Source organism: Rana temporaria, chromosome 5, assembly GCF_905171775.1.
Source record: "Rana temporaria chromosome 5, aRanTem1.1, whole genome shotgun sequence".
Taxonomy (NCBI): Eukaryota; Metazoa; Chordata; class Amphibia; order Anura; family Ranidae; genus Rana; species Rana temporaria.
The window spans coordinates 413,464,244-413,488,241 of NC_053493.1; the positions used below are offsets into that span (position 1 = coordinate 413,464,244).

At 45.8% G+C, this 23,998-nt stretch overlaps 2 protein-coding genes across 7 annotated transcripts in view; one reads left to right on the forward strand and one right to left on the reverse strand.

The window, feature by feature from the left end:
* Positions 1–16,308, forward strand: part of GPT (glutamic--pyruvic transaminase) — a 124,700-nt gene extending 108,392 nt beyond the window's left edge. For all 4 annotated transcript variants that reach the window (XM_040355091.1, XM_040355088.1, XM_040355089.1 and 1 more), the window contains 5 exons: positions 4,216–4,352; positions 4,445–4,619; positions 9,028–9,183; positions 12,460–12,572; positions 15,240–16,308. In XM_040355091.1, the coding sequence (XP_040211025.1) occupies positions 4,216–4,352; positions 4,445–4,619; positions 9,028–9,183; positions 12,460–12,572; positions 15,240–15,330 (672 nt within the window). In that variant the 3' untranslated portion in view covers positions 15,331–16,308. The remainder of the gene's footprint in view (positions 1–4,215; positions 4,353–4,444; positions 4,620–9,027; positions 9,184–12,459; positions 12,573–15,239) is intronic.
* A 4,248-nt stretch (positions 16,309–20,556) lies between these two features.
* Positions 20,557–23,998, reverse strand: part of LOC120941591 (alanine aminotransferase 2-like) — a 50,329-nt gene continuing 46,887 nt past the window's right edge. For all 3 annotated transcript variants that reach the window (XM_040355095.1, XM_040355096.1, XM_040355094.1), the window contains exon 12: positions 20,557–20,760. In XM_040355095.1, coding sequence (XP_040211029.1) covers positions 20,670–20,760 — 91 coding nt within the window. In that variant the 3' untranslated portion in view covers positions 20,557–20,669. The remainder of the gene's footprint in view (positions 20,761–23,998) is intronic.

Consider the following 23,998-nt stretch of genomic DNA (forward strand, 5'->3'; position numbering starts at 1 on the left):
CCCAGATCTCATATTTAAGAGGACCTGTCATGCTTTTTTCTATTACAAGGGATGTTTACATTCCTTGTAATAGGAATAAAAGTGATCAAATTTTTATTATTTTTTTTCAGTGTAAAAAGTAATAAAATAAATAAAAATAAATAAGAAAACAAAAAAAAAATTTTTTTAAAGCGCCCCGTCCCGACGAGCTCGCGCGCAGAAGCGAACGCATACGCGAGTAGCGCCCGCATATGAAAACGGTGTTCAAATCACACAAGTGAGGTATCGCCGCGATCGTTAGAGCGAGAGCAATAATTATAGCCCTAGAGCTACTCTGTAGCTCAAAAAATGCAATCTCTAGAATTTTTTAAACATCGCCTATCGAGATTTTTAAGGGTAAAAGTTTGACGCCATGCCACGAGCGGGCGCAATTTTTAAGCGTGACATGTTGGGCATCATTTTACTCGGCGTAACATTATCTTTCACAATATATAAAAAAATTGGGCCAAATTTATTGTTGTCTTATTTTTTAATTAAAAAAAGTGAATTTTTTCCAAAAAAAGTGCGCTTGTAAGACCGCTGCGCAAATACGGTGTGACAAAAAGTATTGGAATGACCACTATTTTATTCTCTAGGGTGTTAGAAAAAAATATATATAATGTTTGGGGGTTTTAAGTAATTTTCTAGCAGAAAAAAATGTTTTAGTCTTGCAAACACCAAATCTGAAAAGCACCTAAGTAAAGTAAACCCACCTATCATTTTCAGACAAGGAAGCTGCCATCTTGGCCTATGTTTAACCTTCAACTGCCATGGTGCTGCACATGTGATCAGTTATGACACCAGCCATTGGATGGTTTGACAGTTTGGTTGAGAGCACAACCAATGTGACAGTTAGAAATCCCGGCATGCCGGAAATGTAACTGCTTTTTGAAACTGTTAAATCGATGGGTTTACTTCCGCTTTAAGTTACGAATTATCCAAAATAAAGAATGCTGCATCTAAACAAAATAAATAATAATACGTTTTTTATTATTATTATTATTATTTGAAAATTCAAAAAATTCATAAATTAGAAAATTCAGAATTCGTAAATTTGTAAATTCGTAAATTTGTAAATTCGGAATTTGAAAATTCAAAATTTCTGAATTGATAAATTAGAAAATTCATAAATTCTAAAATTTGTAAATTTAAAAAATTCGTAAATTCTAAAATTCGTAGATTCCGTAAACTTGGAAATTCGAAGATTTGGAAATTCGGAAAATAAGAAAGTAAAGAACGAAAATCCAAAATTACAAAAATTCTAAATAATAACTAACTAATAATAAGTAACTATTAAATTATAGGTATTGGAATTTCCTTTCAAATATGGCTGTTAGTGAATGTAACAAATACAAATTTATCTGAAGTTACGATTTGGAATTCGTAAATTTGGAATTCGTAAATTTGGAATGCGTAAATTTGGAATTCGTAAATTTGGAATTCGTAAATTTGGAATTCGTAAATTTGGAATTCGTAAACGTGGAATTCGTAAACGTGGAATTTGTAAATTTGTAAATTCGTAAATTTGGAATTCGTAAACGTGGAATTCGTAAACTTGGAATTCGTAGATTCGAAATTTGGAATTCGGAAATTCGAAAATGTGAAATTTTGGATTTCGTAAATTCGAAAATTTTGAAAATTCGTAAATTCGAAATTTGTAAATTCGAAAAATTCTGAAAATCCGAAAATAAGAAAGGAAAGAACGAAAATCACAAATTCCAAAAATTCTAAATAATAACCAACTATTATAGGTATTGGAATTTCCTTTCAAATTTGGCTGTTAGTGAACGTAACAAATAAAAAATGTATCTTAAGTTACGAATTATCCAAAATAAAGAATGATGCATCTAAACAAATGAAAAGAAACAATAATAATAAGTTTTTTATTATTAATGTTATTTATTATTATTATTTTTTTACATTCCAGTCGTTTGGATATGGCATTCGTTATTACGGATAATTTGTAACTTCGGATAAATTTGTATTCGTTACGTTCACTAGCAGCCAAATTTGAAAGGAAATTCCAATACCTATAATTTAATAGTTACGTTATTATTAGTTTAGTTATTTCTGATTTTCAAGTTTTCGTTCTTTTGAATTTTTGTATTTTCATTCTTATTTTTTAATTTTCGGATTTTCAAATTTCCAATTTCCGAAATTAAGAATTTTCAGAATTTTGAATTGCAAAAATTTCTTATTTCCGAATATTCAGAAAAAAGCGGATATTCGGAAATTCTGAAAAATGTGGATATTCGGAATTAACAAATTTGTCTAAATTTGTTAAACGGATTTGGAACTAAACGGATTGCACATGTCTAATGAGGATAGCTGACATCCTTCAATATGTAGTGGCTTGTGAGGCATAGTGGGTGCAAAGATGGGGAAAAAGTCATTGGGCGCCGAACACTTCTTGGATGTAAAAGAGGTTTATTTTCTTTTGACAGTCCTTTTTGTATTTTTGTGGGAAAGAAGGTTAGGGCCAGGACACCCTTAAAGTGGAGGTTCACCCTCAAAAAAAATTCTGACATCACATGGAGTCGAGCCATCCTACCGACAGAATGCCGGTGTTTTTTTTTTTCTCAGCACATACCTCGTTATCACGATTTTCACCTCACGGAAATCCCACGGGAGTGGGCGTTCCCAAGCGCTGCCTGTGATTGACAGGCTTCCGAATGGCGCATACTGCGCATCACAGGTTGGCGACAGAACCCGAACGTCGGTGCACAGGCGCCGTATAGAGCCGCGCCGACGTTCGGGTTTTTTCGGCAACCTGTGACGCGCAGTATGCGCCGTTCGGAAGCCTGTCAATCACAGGCAGCGCTTGGGAACGCCCACTCCCGCGGGATTGCCGTGAGGTGAAAATCGTGATAACGAGGTATGTGCTTAGAAAAAAAAAACACCGGCATTCTGTCGGTAGGATGGCTCGACTCCATGTGATGGCAGAATTTTTTTTGAGGGTGAACCTCCACTTTAAGTAGTTCTAGATTCAGTTGGCAGACTCCGATACTTCACTAGAAGCACAACCATGCAGGGAAAGGCCCCAGCAAGGCGCCACATCTGACCGGGAAAAGGGTCATCTGTCCATGTTGGTAGATTTCGCTACATTTACTGTTCTGTTGATCAAACAGGAAGTGAGGAGACATCACTCCAGCGGGGACACAAGACGGCAAACCGACATTCTGTCCCCTACCTACTTAGTCCATGACTACAAATAAAGTTTGGGCCGGAACTCCTCTATAAGAGAAGGCTTGTCCACAGACATGGTCGGCATATGGAGTCACAGAGTAGGGTTGTCACCTTCTCTTCAAGACAAACCCGAACACTTTAGCGGCGCACAGAAACACAATTGTTTACGTCAGAGTCTGCAGAGTCCCCCCTTTACGTCAGAGCTCAAATAGTTCCCTTACACTGTAAGGGGGGGGGGGGGCTCTGCAGACTCTGATGTAAGGAAGAACTCTAATGTAAGGGATGCTCTGGGAACCCCGATTTAAGGGGGAACACTGTGGCTTCTGGTGTAAAGGGGAACTCTAATGTAAGGTGAGCTCTGAGAACCCTGATTTACCTTAGTGTACTCACTCAGAGGCAGGAGGGAAAAGGATGGTGAGCTCACTCACCCCTTGTCAGTCAGCACCTCTCATCCAGATGTATCTGAGGCTGCTGGACTTCAAATTTCCAACCCCCCACTTTCCTTTTCTGAGGTAGCAACCCTGCTGGGAAGCCATAGTCATGGGCGTCGGGAGGGGGTGGCTAGGGGGGCTGGAGCCCCGAATGTGACCCTGAAAATCCCAGAGTCTCAGGAAGGCACCGTACAGGTCGGCGTATGTATGTCAGGTAGGTAGGTGAGGTCAGTGTATGTATGTCAGGTAGGTAGGTTAGGTCAGTGTATGTATGTATGTCAGGTAGGTAGGTGAGGTCAGTGTATGCATGTCGGTGTATGTATGTCAGGTAGGTAGGTGAGGTCAGTGTATGTAGGTCAGTATGTCAGGTAGGTGAGATTAGTGGTCAAAATTGATGGGCACTGGTAAGCCCCAGGCAGCAACCAGCAAGTGAACCACGCCATGACCACCCTGGACACCCTCATCCCATTAAACTGGTCAGAATCCTGTGAAATGGAAATTTTTTAGGGTCCACCGTACAATAAATCCACCGCTGGTGAGATTGTATCCGGGTATAAAAACATTTAACCTCTTGTTGCAGGTCTACCAGGATAACGTCTACGCCAAAGGCTGTGCCTTCCACTCCTTCAAGAAGGTTCTGTTTGAGATGGGCCCCAAATACTCCGATGTGGTAGAGCTGGCTTCCTTCCATTCTACATCCAAAGGATTCATGGGAGAGTGCGTGTCTACCGTTCCTTAACTCCTTTACTCAATCAACCATATTGGGGGTCATTCTTCTGTAACAATCTGTCTTTTGTGTCCCCCCCCAGGTGTGGCTTCCGAGGGGGCTACATGGAGGTGGTCAATATGGATTTGGCCGTAAAGCAGCAACTAACCAAACTGGTGTCTGTCCGCCTGTGCCCCCCGGTGACTGGACAGGCTCTACTGGATGTGGTGGTGAACCCGCCTCAACCTGGAGACCCCTCCTATAAAGAGTTCACAGCGGTAAGACCAACTCTCCCCACAAACATCCGACACTTATATAAATCTCTAACATATTCAGTAGTGCTGTACAGAGAACACCGAACCGGTTATCAGTCTTACTTAACCACTTAGGGCCAGATTCTCGTAGAGTTGGCGTAGCGTAAGCCATTTACACTACACCACCGCAACTTACTGGAGCAAGTGCCGTATTCCTCAAGCACTTGCTCCGTAATTTGCGGCGGCGTAAATGGCCCGGCGTATGGCCGCGTAATTCAAAGGGGGCGGCTTGTATTCAAATTAAGCGCGCCCCCGCACCGATTGAACTGCGCATGCGCCGGGCTGAAAAATAGCCCAGTGCGCATGCTCCAGCTCACGACGGAAAACGTCAATGACAGCGACGTGAGCGTCATTGACGTAAAGTCGTATTCAAGAACGACTTAGGAAAAAAACGTAACCAACGGAAAAGGCCGACGCGGACCCGACGCCATACTTAACATGGCATACGGCGGACTGGCGTAAGGTTACCCCTCATATAGCAGGGGTAACCTTACACCTAAGAAAAGGACGTACGCGACGACTACGCGACGCAAATTCGTTCGGGAATCGGCGTATCAGGCTCATTTGCATAGTCAAGTGAGACCTGAACGTAAACGCCACCTAGCGGCCGGCGTCGCATTACATCTAAGATCCGACGGTGTAAGTGACTTACACCTGTCGGATCTTGGCTGTATCTATGCGAAAATTATTCTAGGAATCACTCACATAGATACCCGGGGCCAAAAACAGAGATACGACGGAGTTTCCTGAGTTACACCGTCGTAACTCTTCTGAGAATCTGGCCCTTAATCTCAGAAGAATTACCCCCTTTTATGACCAGGCCATTTTTTGCGATACGGCACTGCGTTACTTTAACTGACAATTGTGCGGTCATACAACACTGTACCCAAATAAAAATAAAATATGTATTTTTTTCCCCCCTCACAAATACAGTTTCCCTTTTGATCACCTCTGTTTTTATTTTGACCGACAACTTTGAAAAAAAAAATAAGTCTTCTTCAGTTTAGGCCAATACGTGTTCTTCTACATATTTTTGCTGTAAAAATCCCATTAAGCGTATATTGGTTGGTTTGCGCAAAAGTTATAGCGTCTACAAACTAGGTATATATACATACATATACGTTGGCAGAATGGCACGGGCAGGCAAAGCAACGTACCTGTACGTTGCTTTGAATCTGCCGCCTAGCGGGCGCGCGCACCTGCCACAAACTCTGCGACCGTGCATGCGGGACCCGTGGACTCGATGTCCGCCGGGATTCCCACGATTGTATGGGAACAAGACACATCCCTGTTCTGCCTGGTCACAGGACGCTGATTTACTGCTTCCTGTCATCGGGAGCAGTGATCAGTGACGTGTCACAGGTAGCCACGCCCCCACACAGTTAGAATCACTCGCTCGGACACACTTAACCCCTTCCTCGCCCCCCTAGTGGTTACCACCTTCCCTGCCAGTGTCATTTACACAGTAATCGGTTCATTTTTATAGAACTGATCGCTGTATAAATGACAATGGTCCCAAAATAGCGTCAAAAGTGTCCGATGTGTCTGCCATAATGTGGCAGTCACAAGAAAAATCGCTGATTGCCGCCATTACTAGTAAAAAAAAAAAAAAATATTAATACAAATGCCATAAATCTATCCCTTATTTGGTAGACGCTATGGGCCAGATTCACAAAAGAGATACGACGGCGTATCTCCTGATACGCCGTCGTATCTCTGTGATCTGCCCATCGTAATTATGTGGCTGATTCATAGAATCAGTTACGCATAGATAGCCCTAAGATCCGACAGGTGTAATTGACTTACACCGTCGGATCTTAGGATGCAATTCTCGGCCGGCCGCTAGGTGGCGAGGCCATTGCGGTCGGCGTTGCGATGGACGCCATTGACGTTAACGTCAAACCAATGACGTCCGTGCAATGTCATTTAGCGCAATGCACGTCGGGTAATTTTCCCGACAGAGCATGCGCAGTATGTTCGGCGCGGGAACGCGCCTAATTTAAATGGTGCCCGCCCCATTTGAATTAGGCGGGCTTGCGCCGAGCGGATTTACGTTACACCGCCGCAAGTTTACAGGTAAGAGCTTTGTGAATCTGGCACTTACGCTGTAAACCTGTGGCGGTGTAACGTAAATCGGATAAGTTACGCTGCCGCGGAGCAACGTAAATGTACCTGAATCTGGCTCGTGCTGTAATATACACATCTGCCCCCGTGCTGTAATATACACATTTGCCTTCATGCTGCAAGAATATACACATCTGCCCCCTCCACATTTACCACTGGCTAATGCAAAGTTACAATGCAAGGAGATCAGCTAAAAGTAGTTGTATCTGTATGTGCGTTAATTAATCGAAATTAGTCGATTAATCGATTAAAAAACAAAACGATTAATCGAACACAAAAATTTTAATCAGTCACAGCCCTAATATATATATATATATATATATATATATATATATATATATATATATACACACACACACACATACATATATCAGTTTAGGGCGATATGTATTCTACATATTTTTGGTAAAAAGAAAAAAAGATCGTAATAAGCGTATATTGATTGGTCTGCGCATATTACAGCACGGGCCAGATGTGTATATTACAGCGCAGACCAATCAATATACGCTTATTACGATTTTTTTTTCTTTTTACCAAAAATATGTAGAATACATATCGCCCTAAACTGATATATGTATGTGTGTGTGTGTATATATATATATATATATATATATATATATATATATATATATATATATATATATATATATATATATATTAGGGCTGTGACTGATTAAAATTTTTGTGTTCGATTAATCGTTTTGTTTTTTAATCGATTAATCGACTAATTTCGATTAATTAACGCACATACAGATACAACTACTTTTAGCTGATCTCCTTGCATTGTAACTTTGCATTAGCCACTGGTAAATGTGGAGGGGGCAGATGTGTATATTCTTGCAGCATGAAGGCAAATGTGTATATTACAGCATGGGGGCAGATGTGTATATTACAGCATGGGGGCAGATGTGTATATTACAGCACGGGGGCAGATGTGTATATTACAGCACGGGGGCAGATGTGTATATTACAGCATGGGGGCAGATTTGTATATTACAGCATCTGCCCCCATGCTTTTATATACACATCTGCCCCCATGCTGTAATATACACATCTGCCCCCGTGCTGTAATATACACATCTGCCCCCATGCTTTTATATACACATCTGCCCCCATGCTGTAATATACACATCTGCCCCCATGCTTTTATATACACATCTGCCCCCGTGCTGTAATATACACATCTGCCCCCATGCTTTTATATACACATCTGCCCCCATGCTGTAATATACACATCTGCCCCCATGATTTTATATACACATCTGCCCCCATGATTTTATAGACACATCTGCCCCCATGATTTTATATACACATCTGCCCCCATGATTTTATAGACACATCTGCCCCCATGATTTTATAGACACATCTGCCCCCATGATTTTATAGACACATCTGCCCCCATGATTTTATAGACACATCTGCCCCCGTGCTTTTATAGACACACCTGCCCCCGTGCTTTTATAGACACACCTGCCCCCATGCTGGATGGTTGTCCTCTCTTACCTACATCAGGCGGCAGACCCATCCGCAGAGTAGCTGACACGTGCGAAAGGGAAGATGATACGAGCAGGCGGGCGGGTGAGGATGACGTCAGCGCGCCGCTACTCGGCTGACGCCGGGTGGACCAAGATGGCCGCGGCTCCGGAGCTAGGCCGAAGCCGCGGTCTTTCCTATGGGCAAGACCGCGGAGCTCACTCCGCGGATCGTGCTCGATCAAAATAATTTTAGTCGATCAAAGAAATTAACGATTAATCGAACAATTAATCGTTAATTTCCGCAGCCCTAATATATATATATATATATATATATTTATTTAAATTTTTTTGGAGATGTTTATTATAGCAAAAAGTAAAAAAAAAAAATCAAAATTGTCGCTCTATATTTGTTTATAGCGCAAAAAATAAAAACCGCAGAGGTGATCAAATACCACCAAAAGAAAGCTCTATTTGTGGGAAAAAAAGGACGACAATTTTGTTTGGGAGCCACGTCGCACAAGCGCGCAATTGTCAGTTAACGCGACGCCGTGCCGAATCGCAAAAAGTGGCCTGGTCATTTGGCAGCCAAATCCCCCAGGGCTGAAGTGGTTAAGCTTTGACAATAAAACTTGGAAGCTGATTGGTTTCTATGCTGAGCTGCACCGGATTTTGCACTCTCCAGTTTTAGTACATCGGCCCCAGAATGTCTGTGTGATGTAGGATAACGCCTGTGATTGCAGGTAGAGCTTTGATCACTCTGTATGTCCTTCTAGGAGAAAAAAGCGGTCCTTGATAATCTGGCAGAGAAAGCTCGACTGACGGAAGAAGTCCTGAACCAGGCGCCTGGGATACAATGTAACCCCGTCCAGGGCGCTATGTACTCCTTTCCTAGGATAGAGATGCCAGAGCGGGCCATCAAACTGGCACAGGTGAGTCTAACACCTGAGGGATCTGCCCATGCAGGGCGGGGTCCATCGGGAAAACAGACTAAAAATTAATACAGTGAAACCTCGGATTGCAAGTAACACGGTTAAGGAGCGTTTCGCAATACAAGCACTGTATTTAAAAAAAATCCTGACTCGGTTTTTGCGAGTGTTGTCTTGTAAAAGAAGCAGGATTTAAGCCAAAGCGGTGTGCAGTACCACATTTGGCCTTGGGTGGGGGGGCGCCAGAGCCGATCAGAGGCCTTCAGAGCCATTTGGAAATGCTCGGAAATTCTCAGTTCCTGAGCCTTTCAGAGGTTTGCTGAACTGTCCTTGGGCCTTTCCGTGTGTTTCCGAGGATCTCCAGCGCCCCCACCTCAGGCCACATGTGGTATTGCATGCCATTGAAGTCAATGCTGAACACATTTTCGTTTCCATTGACTTCAATGGGGATAACTCGCTTTAATATGCGAGTGCTTTGGATTACGAGCATTCTGTCCGCCTGTGTCCCGTGATCAAGTCAATTTACACCTGACCAGTGGCGGCTGGCGCTTAAGATTTTTTTTGGGGGGGGGGCACAAACAAACTGAAAAATACCGCTGCCACTGTGCCCATTGACTGCTGCCACTGTGCCCATTGACTGCTGCCACTGTGCCCATTGACTGCTGCCACTGTGCCCATTGACTGCTGCCACTGTGCCCATTGACTGCTGCCACTGTGCCCATTTCTTCCACTGTGCCCATTGCTGCCACTGTGCCCATTGCTGCCACTGTGCCCATTGCTGCTGCCACTGTGACCATTGCTGCTGCCACTGTGCCCATTGCTGCTGCCACTGTGCCCATTGCTGCTGCCACTGTGCCCATTGACTGCTGCCACTGTGCCCATTGACTGCTGCCACTGTGCCCATTGACTGCTGCCACTGTGCCCATTGACTGCTGCCACTGTGCCCATTGACTGCTGCCACTGTGCCCAATGACTGCTGCCACTGTGCCCAATGACTGCTGCCACTGTGCCCAATGACTGCTGCCACTGTGCCCAATGACTGCTGCCACTGTGCCCAATGACTGCTGCCACTGTGCCCAATGACTGCTGCCACTGTGCCCAATGACTGCTGCCACTGTGCCCAATGACTGCTGCCACTGTGCCCAATGACTGCTGCCACTGTGCCCAATGACTGCTGCCACTGTGCCCAATGACTGCTGCCACTGTGCCCAATGACTGCTGCCACTGTGCCCAATGACTGCTGCCACTGTGCCCAATGACCGCTGCCACTGTGCCCAATGACTGCTGCCCGGCACTTACCCTGTCTTGGTGGGGCAGTGGGTTATGGCAAACGGTGTCCTCCATGGGTCTCCTTGCATCCTCTCCTCCCGTCAGGCGTCCATTCACAGCGCCTGTCGTTTCAGCCAATCAGGTGACGGGTAACAGAGCGGAGAGGCAGTTCATTGTTAGGAAAGCAAATGTTAATTTGCTGTTCTAATACACCTGGATGAACTGCGAGTGCCAAGCATGGCGCTTACAGGTCACCTTTTTTGACGCCTATTAGAGCCTATGGCAATGTTTTGGCGAAACATGTAGGGAAGAGTAGATCCGTCACCATAACAGGCCTTTACCAACTGGGCCATCAATATCACTCTAACATGCTCCCTTCTTGACTGTTTTCATGTGATTTGTTTGACATATATTGTAATAAAAATTTAAATTTTAATGTTCAGTTCTGATTGAGTTGTTTTGGCACCGCAATAATCCCCATCCGTCTTTCCTTGTTCTCTTAATTAGTTTAGGGATGAGGTGCCTTATCTATGTAGCACTACCCCCGCAGGAGCCGCTGATTTGTTATTGGGATCGGCATATTGAGTTACCTTAATGTGGTCTAGGGGTGCAGTTGGAGAACAAAGCAGTGAGCGAAGGTCCAGACAGTGAATAAAGAGTTTTCCAATGCTTTATTCCAGGCCAAACACGGCCAACATCAACATCAAGTGGGAAGAACAGGTTGATGAAGAAAGAAGAACCTTGCAATGTCAGGCCCGGACATTAATTGAGCAGTCTTTGCTCAATGGAGTACCAAACTGTTATTCGTCGCCACTCTAGTTGGAGTGGGTAAAGTGTCCCCGGACAGACCCCTCTCACAAGCCTGGCAGCCGAAGTGTCACTTAGGATTTTCTGGGAGGAACAGATCTCTCTCACAGACCCGGCTCTAGGGCCTCTGCCACAGGCCAATTACTTTAGGGGAGCTAGATGGATAAATGGAGCGAATCCTCCCAGTAGGTTTGTAGCATAGGTCACCAGTTGACAGCAAAACGTACCTGTCACCATTCCGGTCACCAGATCCCCGATTGGTTCGTTCAAGCCCTGTTGAACAACCTGCCTCCGGGTTCTCCTCAAGCCGACTCCCAAATCGAACGGCACCCAGCCTGGGATCCTTTCAATAGAACTGGGAATCCAGTAAGTCACTGGAGTCCCTTTTTACCTCAGGATGAGGGTTTGTGTAGACTGCAATTCTGGCCAGGTGGGCCGCGCTGGCGGGGTCCATGGATGCGCGCACCCTGAAGATGGATGCCGCACCTGGAACCGGGACCCCGCGAAACTTGCCTAGCACATGACACCTGTCACAGATATACCCTCCCCCAGCATGCCCCGCAAGGGAGAAGCTCCTCTAATTGGCTATGGAAAAAAAGGGGAGTCGCGCTAGTAAACCAATGTGAAAGAAAGACACCAATTTCACATTGGTTTACTAGCGCGACTCCCCTTTTTTTCCATATCTGTTTGATGTTGTATGACATCCTTGAGATGCAGCTATTATTGCTTTTAGTTATTTGGGTATGCGCAATATATATTCCTTTCTGTGTTACTTTCCTCTAATTGGCTGCTGGGGAAAGTTGCTCTGCCAGAACCCCTCTGGTGCCAACTGCTGGCCAGGGATGGTATTGCATCCCTGGAGCCCAGACTGACCCAGTGGACGTTTCTGGAGTGACAGAAGTCCCAATTTAAGCAAATTGTGAATGGGAGCAAAATAACTCTCCCATTCCCCACTAACATTAGCGTAGTGCCCATACTGAAAGTAAGGGGGCGCTACATCTATTAAGGACCTACCGGCCACTCCTTCTAGTAATGGTGAAATCGATAACTGGAGCCTCCTGCCCTTTGTTTTTGACTTACTGGTAGTTGAAGTTGTGCCTGATGGACCTGCATCTCCTTTAGCCTTACCAAGTATAGAGCCCATAGTGTTTTCTTTATTTCCCTCCTATGTGATGACCTGTATCTCCCTCTGATCTCCCCCAGGCGGAAGGCCAAGCCCCGGACATGTTCTTCTGTATGAAGCTGCTGGAGGAAACTGGGATCTGTGTTGTTCCAGGGAGCGGCTTTGGCCAGCGGGAAGGGACACACCACTTTAGGTAAGAACCCAACCAGGGGAACCAATCGGGCACTGAGAGGTGGCTTACCCGACATCCACATCATTAAGGAGCAACACCAGGAACTTCGAGGTAGCATCTTCAAAGTCATCTTCTTGATTGTATTCTTAACACATCCAACATGCGTCATGTAAGCATTGTGGGAAAGAAAGATCTGCATTTATGTAGTGCATAGACCAGATTGGTTTGACAATTTAGTCCCAGGTTCCATTCCCTAGTAGGCACATTTCATACTCGGAGTCTGTAAACAGGCCATGCATGTCATGAATTGGTAAGACCAGACTGTGTGGACTACACAGAGAACCAAAACGCATTTAAAGTGAATATAAACGTTTTATTAAGATTAGTGATACCTTATTTATCGGGGTATTGCGCGCTCTGGCGTATAGCGCGCACCCCCAATGTTGACCCTAATATCCGGTAAAAAAACATTTTATTACATTTTACTACTTACAGTTTTGGTGTCTTGCCCGGCGTCCATCGGCGGCCTCGTCCGGTCCGGCATCCGTCTGCGGCCTCGGTGGTGTCCTCCCGGCTTCTCCAGCGCTGTCTTCGTGTCGAATCCCTGCTTCCCGCGCTCAGTTTGAAGCCTCCGCCGACATATACCGAGCGCAGTACACTCGGGTATATTCGGCCACGCTCGGCTTCTCACGCATAAACGTCACAGAGCGTAACTACGAGCGAAGCCGAGCCTGACGGAATGTACCCGAGTGTACTGCGCTCTGTATATGTCGGCGCAGGCATTCAAACTAAGCGCGGGTATCGGCGTATATCGCGTACCCACGATTTCCCCCTTATTTTAAGGGGAAAAAAGTGCGCGGTACACGCCGATAAATACGGTATATAAATTCACAAACGCCCCTCCAATACCAAACAGTAACCCACACATAACTATGTACAGTAGATGGGGGGGAAAACCATAATCAAGAACGTAAGCCAGGCCAGGGTCATACACAGAGGATCAGCAGAAAAACAAGGACAGTTCCAGAATCACAAATGTAAGCAAGGCCGGGGTCATACACAGAGGATCAGCAGATGGGGGGGAAGGTGGATGGGATCAGGCTACAGAACAGGAACACAGGAGGGACTGGATCAGGATAGGCTCGGGAACAGGATCGGATACAGGCTCGGGATCAGGTAACAGGCTAGCAGGTGAGGGCAGATGATACCAAGGCAACGTGTGTGTGTGTGTGTTGCTGGGTATTTATACATATCTCCTGCAATCAGGCTCAGGTGACGTCTGATCGCAGGTGATAATGTTGGCTCCACACTGCCGGAAAGCACCCGCTGGTGGACACTGGTACTACGATCCATAGAACCGAGGATCAGCAAACTTCAGCAGCTTGTGTCTTGGATCTGTAGAGGACTTTCTGAGACTACTCCAGGAAGGATAGGGCCCAGGTCTCCCAGCCAATCTGTAGCTGGGACTCCATAGAAATGCTGAAAATCAAGGTTAATCTCCTAGGCTGAGGCTGGGTCTTACTCCCCCAGGAACAAGAGGCCTCTGCTCTGGACTCTGGCCCATTTATACCTCCCTCAGCCCCCTGCTGGTCACCTTGCATATTCTCCTGCCCACTATGTCCCAGGATCCTTTGGGAGACAGGGGGAAGCAAATGAGTCCAGAGGAGACCTGACTATTCAAACCATGCCTCCCTGATTACAGGTTGGCCAAAAAACAGATTTAGAAAACTGTAGCTCTGGGGGGGTGCTATATTCACTGTGTAGTGGGATACATTTCAGTTGATGGCAGACCTTTTCTTATGCTGAAGTGGCAACTTAGTTGAGGAATACAATAAGGAAGCTGAATATGAAGATGGTACTTTGAAGTCTCTTGTGCTGTTCTTTGCTGTTCTTTGTTAGATGCAAACTAATAAACCCTAGTGGTGCCTTGGGGAGGACCACTGCATAAGGCCATTTTATGTATGCAGTTGTGAAGACATTCTTGTATCCAGTGACATATCTGATCACCATGAATGATTTTGAGCCCTGTGCTCATCCTGGGAAGTTAACCCCTTCAAGACAAATCTCCCGCGCTCCGGTATTTTTGGAAGATGTTATGAGATGGTAAAATTAAAAGATATCTTCCCCTATATATTAACCCCTTGACACTATATCTGACCACCATGAATTATGTTGGGCTCTGTGCTTATCCTGGGACATTATCTGACCACCATAAATGATGTTGGGGCCCTGTGCTCATCCTGGGACATTAACCTCTTGACTCTCTCTATCTGACCGCCATGAATGATGTTGGGGCCCTGTGCTCATCCTAGGACATTAACCTCTTGACTCTCTCTATCTGACCGCCCTGAATGATGTTGGGGCCCTGTGCACATCCTAGGACATTAACCTCTTGACTCTCTCTATCTGACCGCCATGAATGATGTTGGGGCCCTGTGCTCATCCTAGAACATTAACCTCTTAACTCTCTCTATCTGACCGCCATGAATGATGTTGGGGCCCTGTGCTCATCCTGGGACATTAACCTCTTGACTCTCTCTATCTGACCGCCATGAATGATGTTGGGGCCCTGTGCTCATCCTAGAACATTAACCTCTTGACTCTCTCTATCTGACCACCATGAATGATGTTGGGGCCCTGTGCTCATCCTAGGAAGCTAACCTCCTGACTCTCTCTATCTGTCCACAGGATGACCATCCTGCCACCTACTGAAAAGCTGAAGATTCTCCTGGAGCGACTGAAGGACTTCCACCAGAAGTTTGTCCAGGAATACTCCTAGACTGTGAAGTCCCAATGCTGGAACGACCTTGGATGACAGCAATGACTTAAGAGACGCATCCAAATAAACTGTAGCTGCTCTTAATAGATTCTGCACCTTTCTAAGTCGGCCAAGTATGTTTTGTGTGCCAAATTCTGCCCTAAAAGTAAAACGTTCTCAAATTTTTACAGAAGGCCGGGCGGTGAGAGCCGCTTGTTTTTGGCCCCCGGAAATTTTGAGGTCTCTCTGGGGGGTGGGGGGTGGAGCTTGGGTTGTGAAACTTTTAATAAGCCAGTATATTTGTATCTTTTAGAGCTTGATCATTAAATAGTATTATGCAGAGTTTGGGCTTGTAGATGGTGCTTCACTAGGAAATTATCAGCCATGGAGGAACTACCCAATGTGGTTACAATGTGCCTACAATATTCATCTCAAGGTTTGATGGCCACACATCCACAATGTAACCTCCCATGGTTATGCAGACCTTCATTTCACCCTCCATTTTAAGAACGGATGGCCCCTTCTCCAAATCTTAGTTTCGGGTGGTGTGTGTGCGTCTCCACCTATAAACCCGAGGAAGTGCCATTCCCAGAAGAAGCTTCCACTGAGTGGAGAGCTGCTCTCCATACCACGCTGCTGAAATTGTAAATTTCATTGAAAGACGCTGCTATGCAAACTACAACAAACTGGAATCTCTACTCCTGACCATCACTGGCGGATGCCATCTTTTTTAAAGGGCATTTTTAAGCTTTTCCAGCCCAGCAGGCCCTGACAAATCCATAACTGCCCTCTTTTATTGCCTTATCATAAGGTGACCCCCATGGCTTAGTGGCCCTACAAGGGGCTTTACAGTCAGCCCCTGCTGTTAGGTTCCTTAAATCTTAAGGGTAATTTTTATGTAATAAAGGCCAGTTTGGATGAGGGAGGTTTACAAATATGTGAAAAGGGCTTGTATAACGGTGTCTTAAATTTAACCAATAAAGATTCTAATAAAGTTTAGAGTGTGATTTTCTTTCATGGTCTGATGTTACAATATACACAATGTGGATTCCCCCGGAGATATGGATTATATTGCACCAATTCATTTTATGGTTATGGGCGAGTTGGAATATTTAATTTTTTTTCCAAAATAACTGTTTATTGAAGAGTACAGTCGTTGCATCCGTATTCAGCGGGCGAGTTGGATTATAACACCCATCAGGTTTTTATTGCTCTCTGTGTTCCCGTTGGGGAGATTCACCCTCTTTAAAGTGAAAGTGAAAAGAAAATCTAAAATTTTGACCCCAGAGAAGGAATAAAGGGTAAATCTTCCAATGGGAACACTAGTTCTGGTGACCTGAGGGTCCCCAAGAGCATCCCCTAATTTGCAGGTATTGCCTTTCATTTCCTGTTTCTGTTTTGGGATGGGAAGTGGGACAAAAAGGACCCATCCATGCCGCCTATACGTGCCCATCCGTGTCGCCCATCCATGCCACCTATCCGTGCTGCCTATCAGTGCCGCATATTAGTGCCCATCATCAGTGCCCATCAATCCCACCACATCAGTGCCCATCAGTGCAGTACCATCAGTGCCCATCAGTAAAGGAGAAAACTTACTTATTTACAATGGCCCAGATTCAATAAGATTTGCGCAAAATTTGCGTGGGAGCAGGGCAACGATTTTGCCCTGCGCCCACGCAAATAGTTTGCGCTGCCCTCGATTCACGGAGCAGTAGCTCCGTGACTTGCGAGGGCGCGCCGGCAAATTTGCCCGGCGTAAGCGCGCAAGTTAAATGATCCCGCCGGGGGCGGGAATCATTTAAATTAGGCGTGCTCCCGCGCCGAACGTACAGCGCATGCTCCGTCGGGAAACTTTCCCGACGTGCATTGCGGCAAATGACGTCGCAAGGACGTCATTTGCTTCAAAGTGAACGTGAATGGCGTCCAGCGCCATTCACGAAGCACTTACGCAAACGACGTAACATTTGAACGTCGCAACGCGGGAGCGGCGGTATACTTTAGCACAGGCTGTCCCTGCTATTAGAAAGGGCAGCCTTGCGCTAAAGTAGCCGTACGGAAACTCCGTACCTGGCTTGCGCGGGGCCCGCGCAAGCTTGTGAATCAGTGGTAGTATGCAATTTGCATACTACACGCTAAGACACAATGGGAGCGGCCCCCGCAAGAATGCAGCCTAAAATCTGCGAGGCATAAGAGCCTTATGCCGCGCAGATTTTAGGCTGCAGCCGGTGTAACGAGGTTCCTGAATCAGGAGCACTCGTTACACCGGAGCAAGTAAGCAATTGCGCCGTGTAACTCATGGTTACACGGGCGCAATTGCTTCTTGAATCTGGGCCAATGTTTTATAACAGAAAAAAAAAAAATCTAATTTTTCGGTCATTTTTTTTTTTTTTTTGCAGAAAATAAAAATCGCAGAGGTGATCAAATACCACCAAAAGAAAGCTCTATTTGTGGGAACAAAATTATAAAAATGTAGTTTGGGTACAGTGTAGCACGACCGCGCAATTGTCATTCAAAGTGCAACAGCGCTGAAAGCTAAAAATTGGTCTGGGCGGGAGGGTGCATAAGTGCCCGGTATGGAAGTGGTTAATTAACCCTTGTTTTTCAGTTAAGTCTCCTTTAAGGGGGTGTGACAGGAGGGCATGTCCTATGCCTACATACGCGTCCCTCATTCCCATCTCAAAATGTTGGGAGGTATGTAATTATTTAGGACAGAAAATCTTCGGATCGGCAGCACACCCACACAGAAAGTAAAGTAGAAAGTCTTTATTGAAGCATAAATAATAAAAGCACTGGATGAGTACAGGCAGGGGGAAATGCAGGTAGGTTGACGCGTTTCACATTATGGAAGTGCTTTGTCAAAACCACAGATGTAATTATTTACCTTCACTTTTATTTTGCATTGTCTGAAAATGTTGCTGGACATTTGGCAAGGCCTAATGACAGGTCCTCTTTAATCTCCATAATCTACCACTCGGAGAGATTTTTGGATGGACAGACCATTTCCTTATTTCTCACCACCTCATTTTGCTCCTGTGATAGAATTCCCGACATTGTATGACACCGGATGTAGGAGTGATATACGGCACATTGTTGTACATATACCATAAATTTCTATTTATTGTGGAATGTGTACTGATTTGTGGATGGGGGCGGCTGGACAGAGTGCTGGTAAAATATCATGGGCCGGATTCAGATAGCAGTTACGACGGCGTATCTCCGGATACGCCGTCGTAACTCTGAGTGTGCGGCGCTGTATCTATGCGCCTGATTCATAGAATCAGTTACGCATAGATTTCCCTAAGATCCGACCGGCGTAAGTCTCTTACACCGTCGTATCTTATGCCCTGTACACACCATCACTTTATGTGATGAAAAAAAATGACGTTTTTAAAAACGTCACTTTAATTGACTGTGTGTGGGGGAAAACGTCGTTTTATGTCTTGTAAAAAAACGACCAAAAAAAATTGAAGCATGCTTCAATTTTATGTGTCGTTTTTCAAAAGTGCACTTTTTACTTACACAGAAATTGACCGTGTGTAGCAAAAAACGTCGTTTTCTAAGACGTTTTTTCATCCACGCATGCCCAGAAGCTACTTATGAAGCAAGCTTCAATGGAAAAAGTGGTGAGAACGTAACCTCGCTTTGCTAGAACATTGTGAGAAAACGATGGTGTGTAGGCAACTTCGTCTTTGAAAATTGAAGTTTCAAAAACGTCATTTTTTACTTCACAGAAAGTGTCGTTTTTTTTCATCACATAAAGTGATGGTGTGTATGCGGCATCAGGCTGCATAGTTACGCTGGCCGATAGGTGGCGCTTCCGTAGATTTACGCGAGGATTATGCAAATTAGGTAGATACGCCGATTCAGAAACGTACGTCCGCCCGGGGGAATTTTTTTACGTCGTTTGCATAACGCTTTTTCCGGCGTAAAGTTACCCCTTATAAAGCAGGGGTAAGTCATGTTAAGTATGGACGTCGGAAACGACCGAACAGCGTCGTATTTTACGTCAGTCGTTCGCGAATACGGCTGTACGTAGGTTACGTTCACGTCAAAAGCATTGACAGTTTGCGGCGTAATTTGGAGCATTTGCGCACTTGGAAACGTTCACGGACGGCGCATGCGCCGTTCGTAAAAAACTTCAAATACGTGGGGTCACAATTAATTTAAATAAGGCTTTTTCCGGCGTAAAGTTACCCCTGCTATATGAGGGGTATCCTATGTTAAGTATGGACGTCGAGCCAGCGTCAAATTTTCCGTCGATTACGTAATTTGCGTAAGTCGTTCACGAATAGAGCTGTACGTACGTTACGTTCATGTCTAAAGCATTGACGATTTGCAGCCTAATTTCGAGCATGCGCACTGGGATTCTTTCACGAACGGCACATGCGCCGTTCGTAAAAAAAACTTCAAATACGTGGGGGTCACAATTAATTTAAATAAAACACGCCCACATCATCCACATTTGAATTAGGCGGGCTTACGCCGGACCACATACGTTACGCCGCCGTAACTTAGGGCGCAAGTTCTTTCTGAATACGGAACTTGGCCCATATTCTCTCTAAAAATCCGCGGGCTGCGCTTAAGGCACTTACACTCCGCTGTCCCAACTTACAGGAGCAAGTGTTGTATTCCCCAAACACTTGCTCCGTCAGTTTGGACGGCGGAGTGTAAATGCCCCGGCGTAGCCTGGCGGATCTCCAAGGGGGCGGCTTGTATTCAAATTAAGCGCGCCCCCGATTCTAATGATTTGCGCATGCGCCGGGCTTCAAAAAGCCCAGTGCGCATGCTCCAGTTCTCGGCGGAAAACGTCAATGACGCCGACGTGTGCGTCATTGACGTAAAGTCGTATTCAAGAACGACTTAGTAAAACGACGTACCCGACGAAAAAACACGACGCGGACCCGACGCCATCCGTAACATGGCCTACGTGGGACTTGCGGAAACTTACTCCTCATATATTTCCGCTTACGCAAACGACGTTAGCGACGGTTACGCGACGCGAACTCGTTCGGGAATTGGCGTAGAAGGATCATTTGCATACGCAAATGAGTCCTTCACGTAAATGCCATCTAGCGGCGGCCGGCGTCATTGCATTTAAGATCCGCCAGTGTAAGTGACTTATAGATTCTAAGAATCAGTCGCATAGATACACAGGCCAAAAAAGGGAGATACGATGGAGTATCCTGAGATACTCCATCGTAACTTCTATGAGAATATGGCCCCTTGCGCCCTAATTTACGGCGGCGTAACTTATCTGAGGTACGTTACGCCCGCCGATAGATACACTATTGTATCTGAATCCAGCTACATGACTATTAATACTGGGACTTTCTATGTGATGAGGATTCAGGAAGATCGGCTCAGGAATATTCCCGGTGAAATTTTTTGTGGAATTCTACGATCTTTTCCAGGATGGATTTTAGTTCCTCCAGAGGGTGGAGCAGAGAGATCCTGAAACACACAACAAACATGAGATGAACGTCACCGAATGATCATATATTTCACTAAAACCTCATACACATGGTTCGATTTCTGGAATGGGGATTTTTCCGTTGACAGACTGTTGTCCCAAATTCTTTCCTTTAGACAATTGTTTTCCAATTTTCGGCCAACAAATGTTGGATGACAAGCTGGTAAATTTTCGTCAGACAATTGCTCCACGTCTGATTTTCGTAATGGTCAGTACACAAATCCGTCACACAAAAGTCAGAAATATGAACACGCATGCTCGGAATCAATGCTCAAACACGAAATTAGCAGAAGGGGCCCAACGTTAGTGTTTGTGGCATGACAATTGTGTAACGCTAGTATGCAAGACAAGATCCTGGCACACGCCCTTAAGACAAAAATCAGACGCATGGTTGGCCAACAATCGTACCGTGTGTACGAGGCTTACATTTATCCTAGGACACCCCCAGACTATCATGGGGAGGGGGGGGGGGCTCCCAAAAGATGTAATCCTGGGAGTGAGGGGGGCTTCTGTCACATACAGAACACCTCTATCCCTGGTCTATATTACCCCAGGAAGGAGGGGGGAGCCTTGGTCACGTACAGTGAGGAAAAAAAGTATTTGAACACCCTGCTATTTTGCAAGTTCTCCCACTTGGAAATCATGGAGGGGTCTGAAATTGTCATCGTAGGTGCATGTCCACTGTGAGAGACATAATCAAAAAAAAAAATTCCAGAAATCACAATTTATGATTTTTTAACTATTTATTTGTATGATACAGCTGCAAATAAGTATTTGAACACCTGTCTATCAGCTAGAATTCTGACCCTCAAAGACCTGTTAGTCTGCCTTTAAAATGTCCACCTCCACTCCATTTATTATCCTAAATTAGATGCACCTGTTTGAGGTCATTAGCTGCATAAAGACACCTGTCCACCCCATACAATCAGTAAGAATCCAACTACTAACATGGCCAAGACCAAAGAGCTGTCCAAAGACACTAGAGACAAAATTGTACACCTCCACAAGGCTGGAAAGGGCTACAGGGAAATTGCCAAGCAGCTTGGTGAAAAAAGGTCCACTGTTGGAGCAATCATTAGAAAATGGAAGAATCTAAACATGACTGTCAATCTCCCTCGGACTGGGGCTCCATGCAAAATCTCACCTCGTGGGGTCTCAATGATCCTAAGAAAGGTGAGAAATCAGCCCAGGATTACACGGGAGGAGCTGGTCAATGACCTGAAAAGAGCTGGGACCACCGTTTCTAAGGTTACTGTTGGTAATACACTAAGACGTCATGGTTTGAAATCATGCATGGCACGGAAGGTTCCCCTGCTTAAACCAGCACATGTCAAGGCCCGTCTTAAGTTTGCCAATGACCATTTGGATGATCCAGAGGAGTCATGGGAGAAAGTCATGTGGTCAGATGAGACCAAAATAGAACTTTTTGGTCATAATTCCACTAACCGTGTTTGCAGGAAGAAGAATGATGAGTACCATCCCAAGAACACCACCCCTACTGTGAAGCATGGGGGTGGTAGCATCATGCTTTGGGGGTGTTTTTCTGCACATGGGACAGGGCGACTGCACTGTATTAAGGAGAGGATGACCGGGGCCATGTATTGCGAGATTTTGGGCAACAACCTCCTTCCCTCAGTTAGAGCCAGGGCCGGACTGGGAGTAAAAACCAGCCCTGGAAAACATTTCATACCAGCCCCATAGCATTATTATACCAGCCCAACATCATAACGTCATTATTTTCTTGTTCATATAAGAGAAAACCATACATTTTAAAGAAACATTTAAAGAGCGTATTATATAAAGATAAGACAGATATGAAAGCACATAGGGCTAGGGAGATTATATATATATATATATATTTATTACACAGTGGAACCTCAGATTACGAGCATAATCCGTTCCAGGAGAATGCTCGTAATCCAAAGTGCTCACATATCAAAGTGAGTTTCCCCATTGAAGTTAATGGAAACGAAAATAATTTGTTCCGCATTGACTTCAATTGCATGCAATACCGCATGTTGCCAGAGGTGGGGGGCGCCGGAGAGCATCGGAGACACTCGGAAATGTCACTTGCCATCCGTCCCCTGCCACCAGATTTAGTGTGTCACTTGCCACTTGGACTGGGTGACAGCAGGGGGACTGGGCGACAGCGGGGGGACTGGCTGACAGCAAGGGGACTGGGCGACAGCAAGGGGACTGGGCGACAGCAAGGGGACTGGGCGACAGCAAGGGGACTGGGCGACAGCAAGGGGACTGGGTTACAGAGGACTGGGAGACTGGGTGACAGAGAGCTGGGTGACAGGAGACTGGGTGACAGGAGACTGGGTGAGAGGAGACTGGGTGACAGGAGACTGGGTGACAGAGAGCTGGGTGACAGGAGACTGGGTGACAGAGAGCTGGGTGACAGAGAGCTGGGTGACAGAGAGCTGGGTGACAGGAGACTGGGTGACAGGAGACTGGGTGACAGGAGACTGGGTGACAGAGAGCTGGGTGACAGAGAGCTGGGTGACAGGAGACTGGGTGACAGGAGACTGGGTGACAGAGAGCTGGGTGACAGAGCTGGGTGTCAGGAGACTGGGTGACAGGAGACTGGGTGACAGAGAGCTGGGTGACAGAGAGCTGGGTGACAGGAGACTGGGTGACAGAGAGCTGGGTGACAGGAGACTGGGTGACAGGAGACTGGGTGACAGAGAGCTGGGTGACAGAGAGCTGGGTGACAGAGAGCTGGGTGACAGGAGACTGGGTGACAGAGAGCTGGGTGACAGGAGACTGGGTGACAGAGAGCTGGATGACAGGAGACTGGGTGACAGGAGACTGGGTGACAGAGAGCTGGGTGACAGAGAGCAGGGTAACAAAGGGCTGGGTGACAGAGAGCTGGGTGTCAGGAGACTGGGTGACAGGAGACTGGGTGACAGGAGACTGGGTGACAGAGAGCTGGGTGACAGGAGGCTGGGTGACAGAGAGCTGGGTGACAGAGAGCTGAGTGACAGAGAGCTGAGTGACAGAGAGCTGAGTGACAGGAGACTGGGTGACAGGAGACTGGGTGACAGGAGACTGGGTGACAGGAGACTGGGTGACAGAGCTGGGTGACAGAGAGCTGGGTGACAGGAGACTGGGTGACAGAGAGCTGGGTGACAGGAGACTGGGTGACAGAGAGCTGGGTGACAGGAGACTGGGTGACAGGAGACTGGGTGACAGAGAGCTGGGTGACAGGAGACT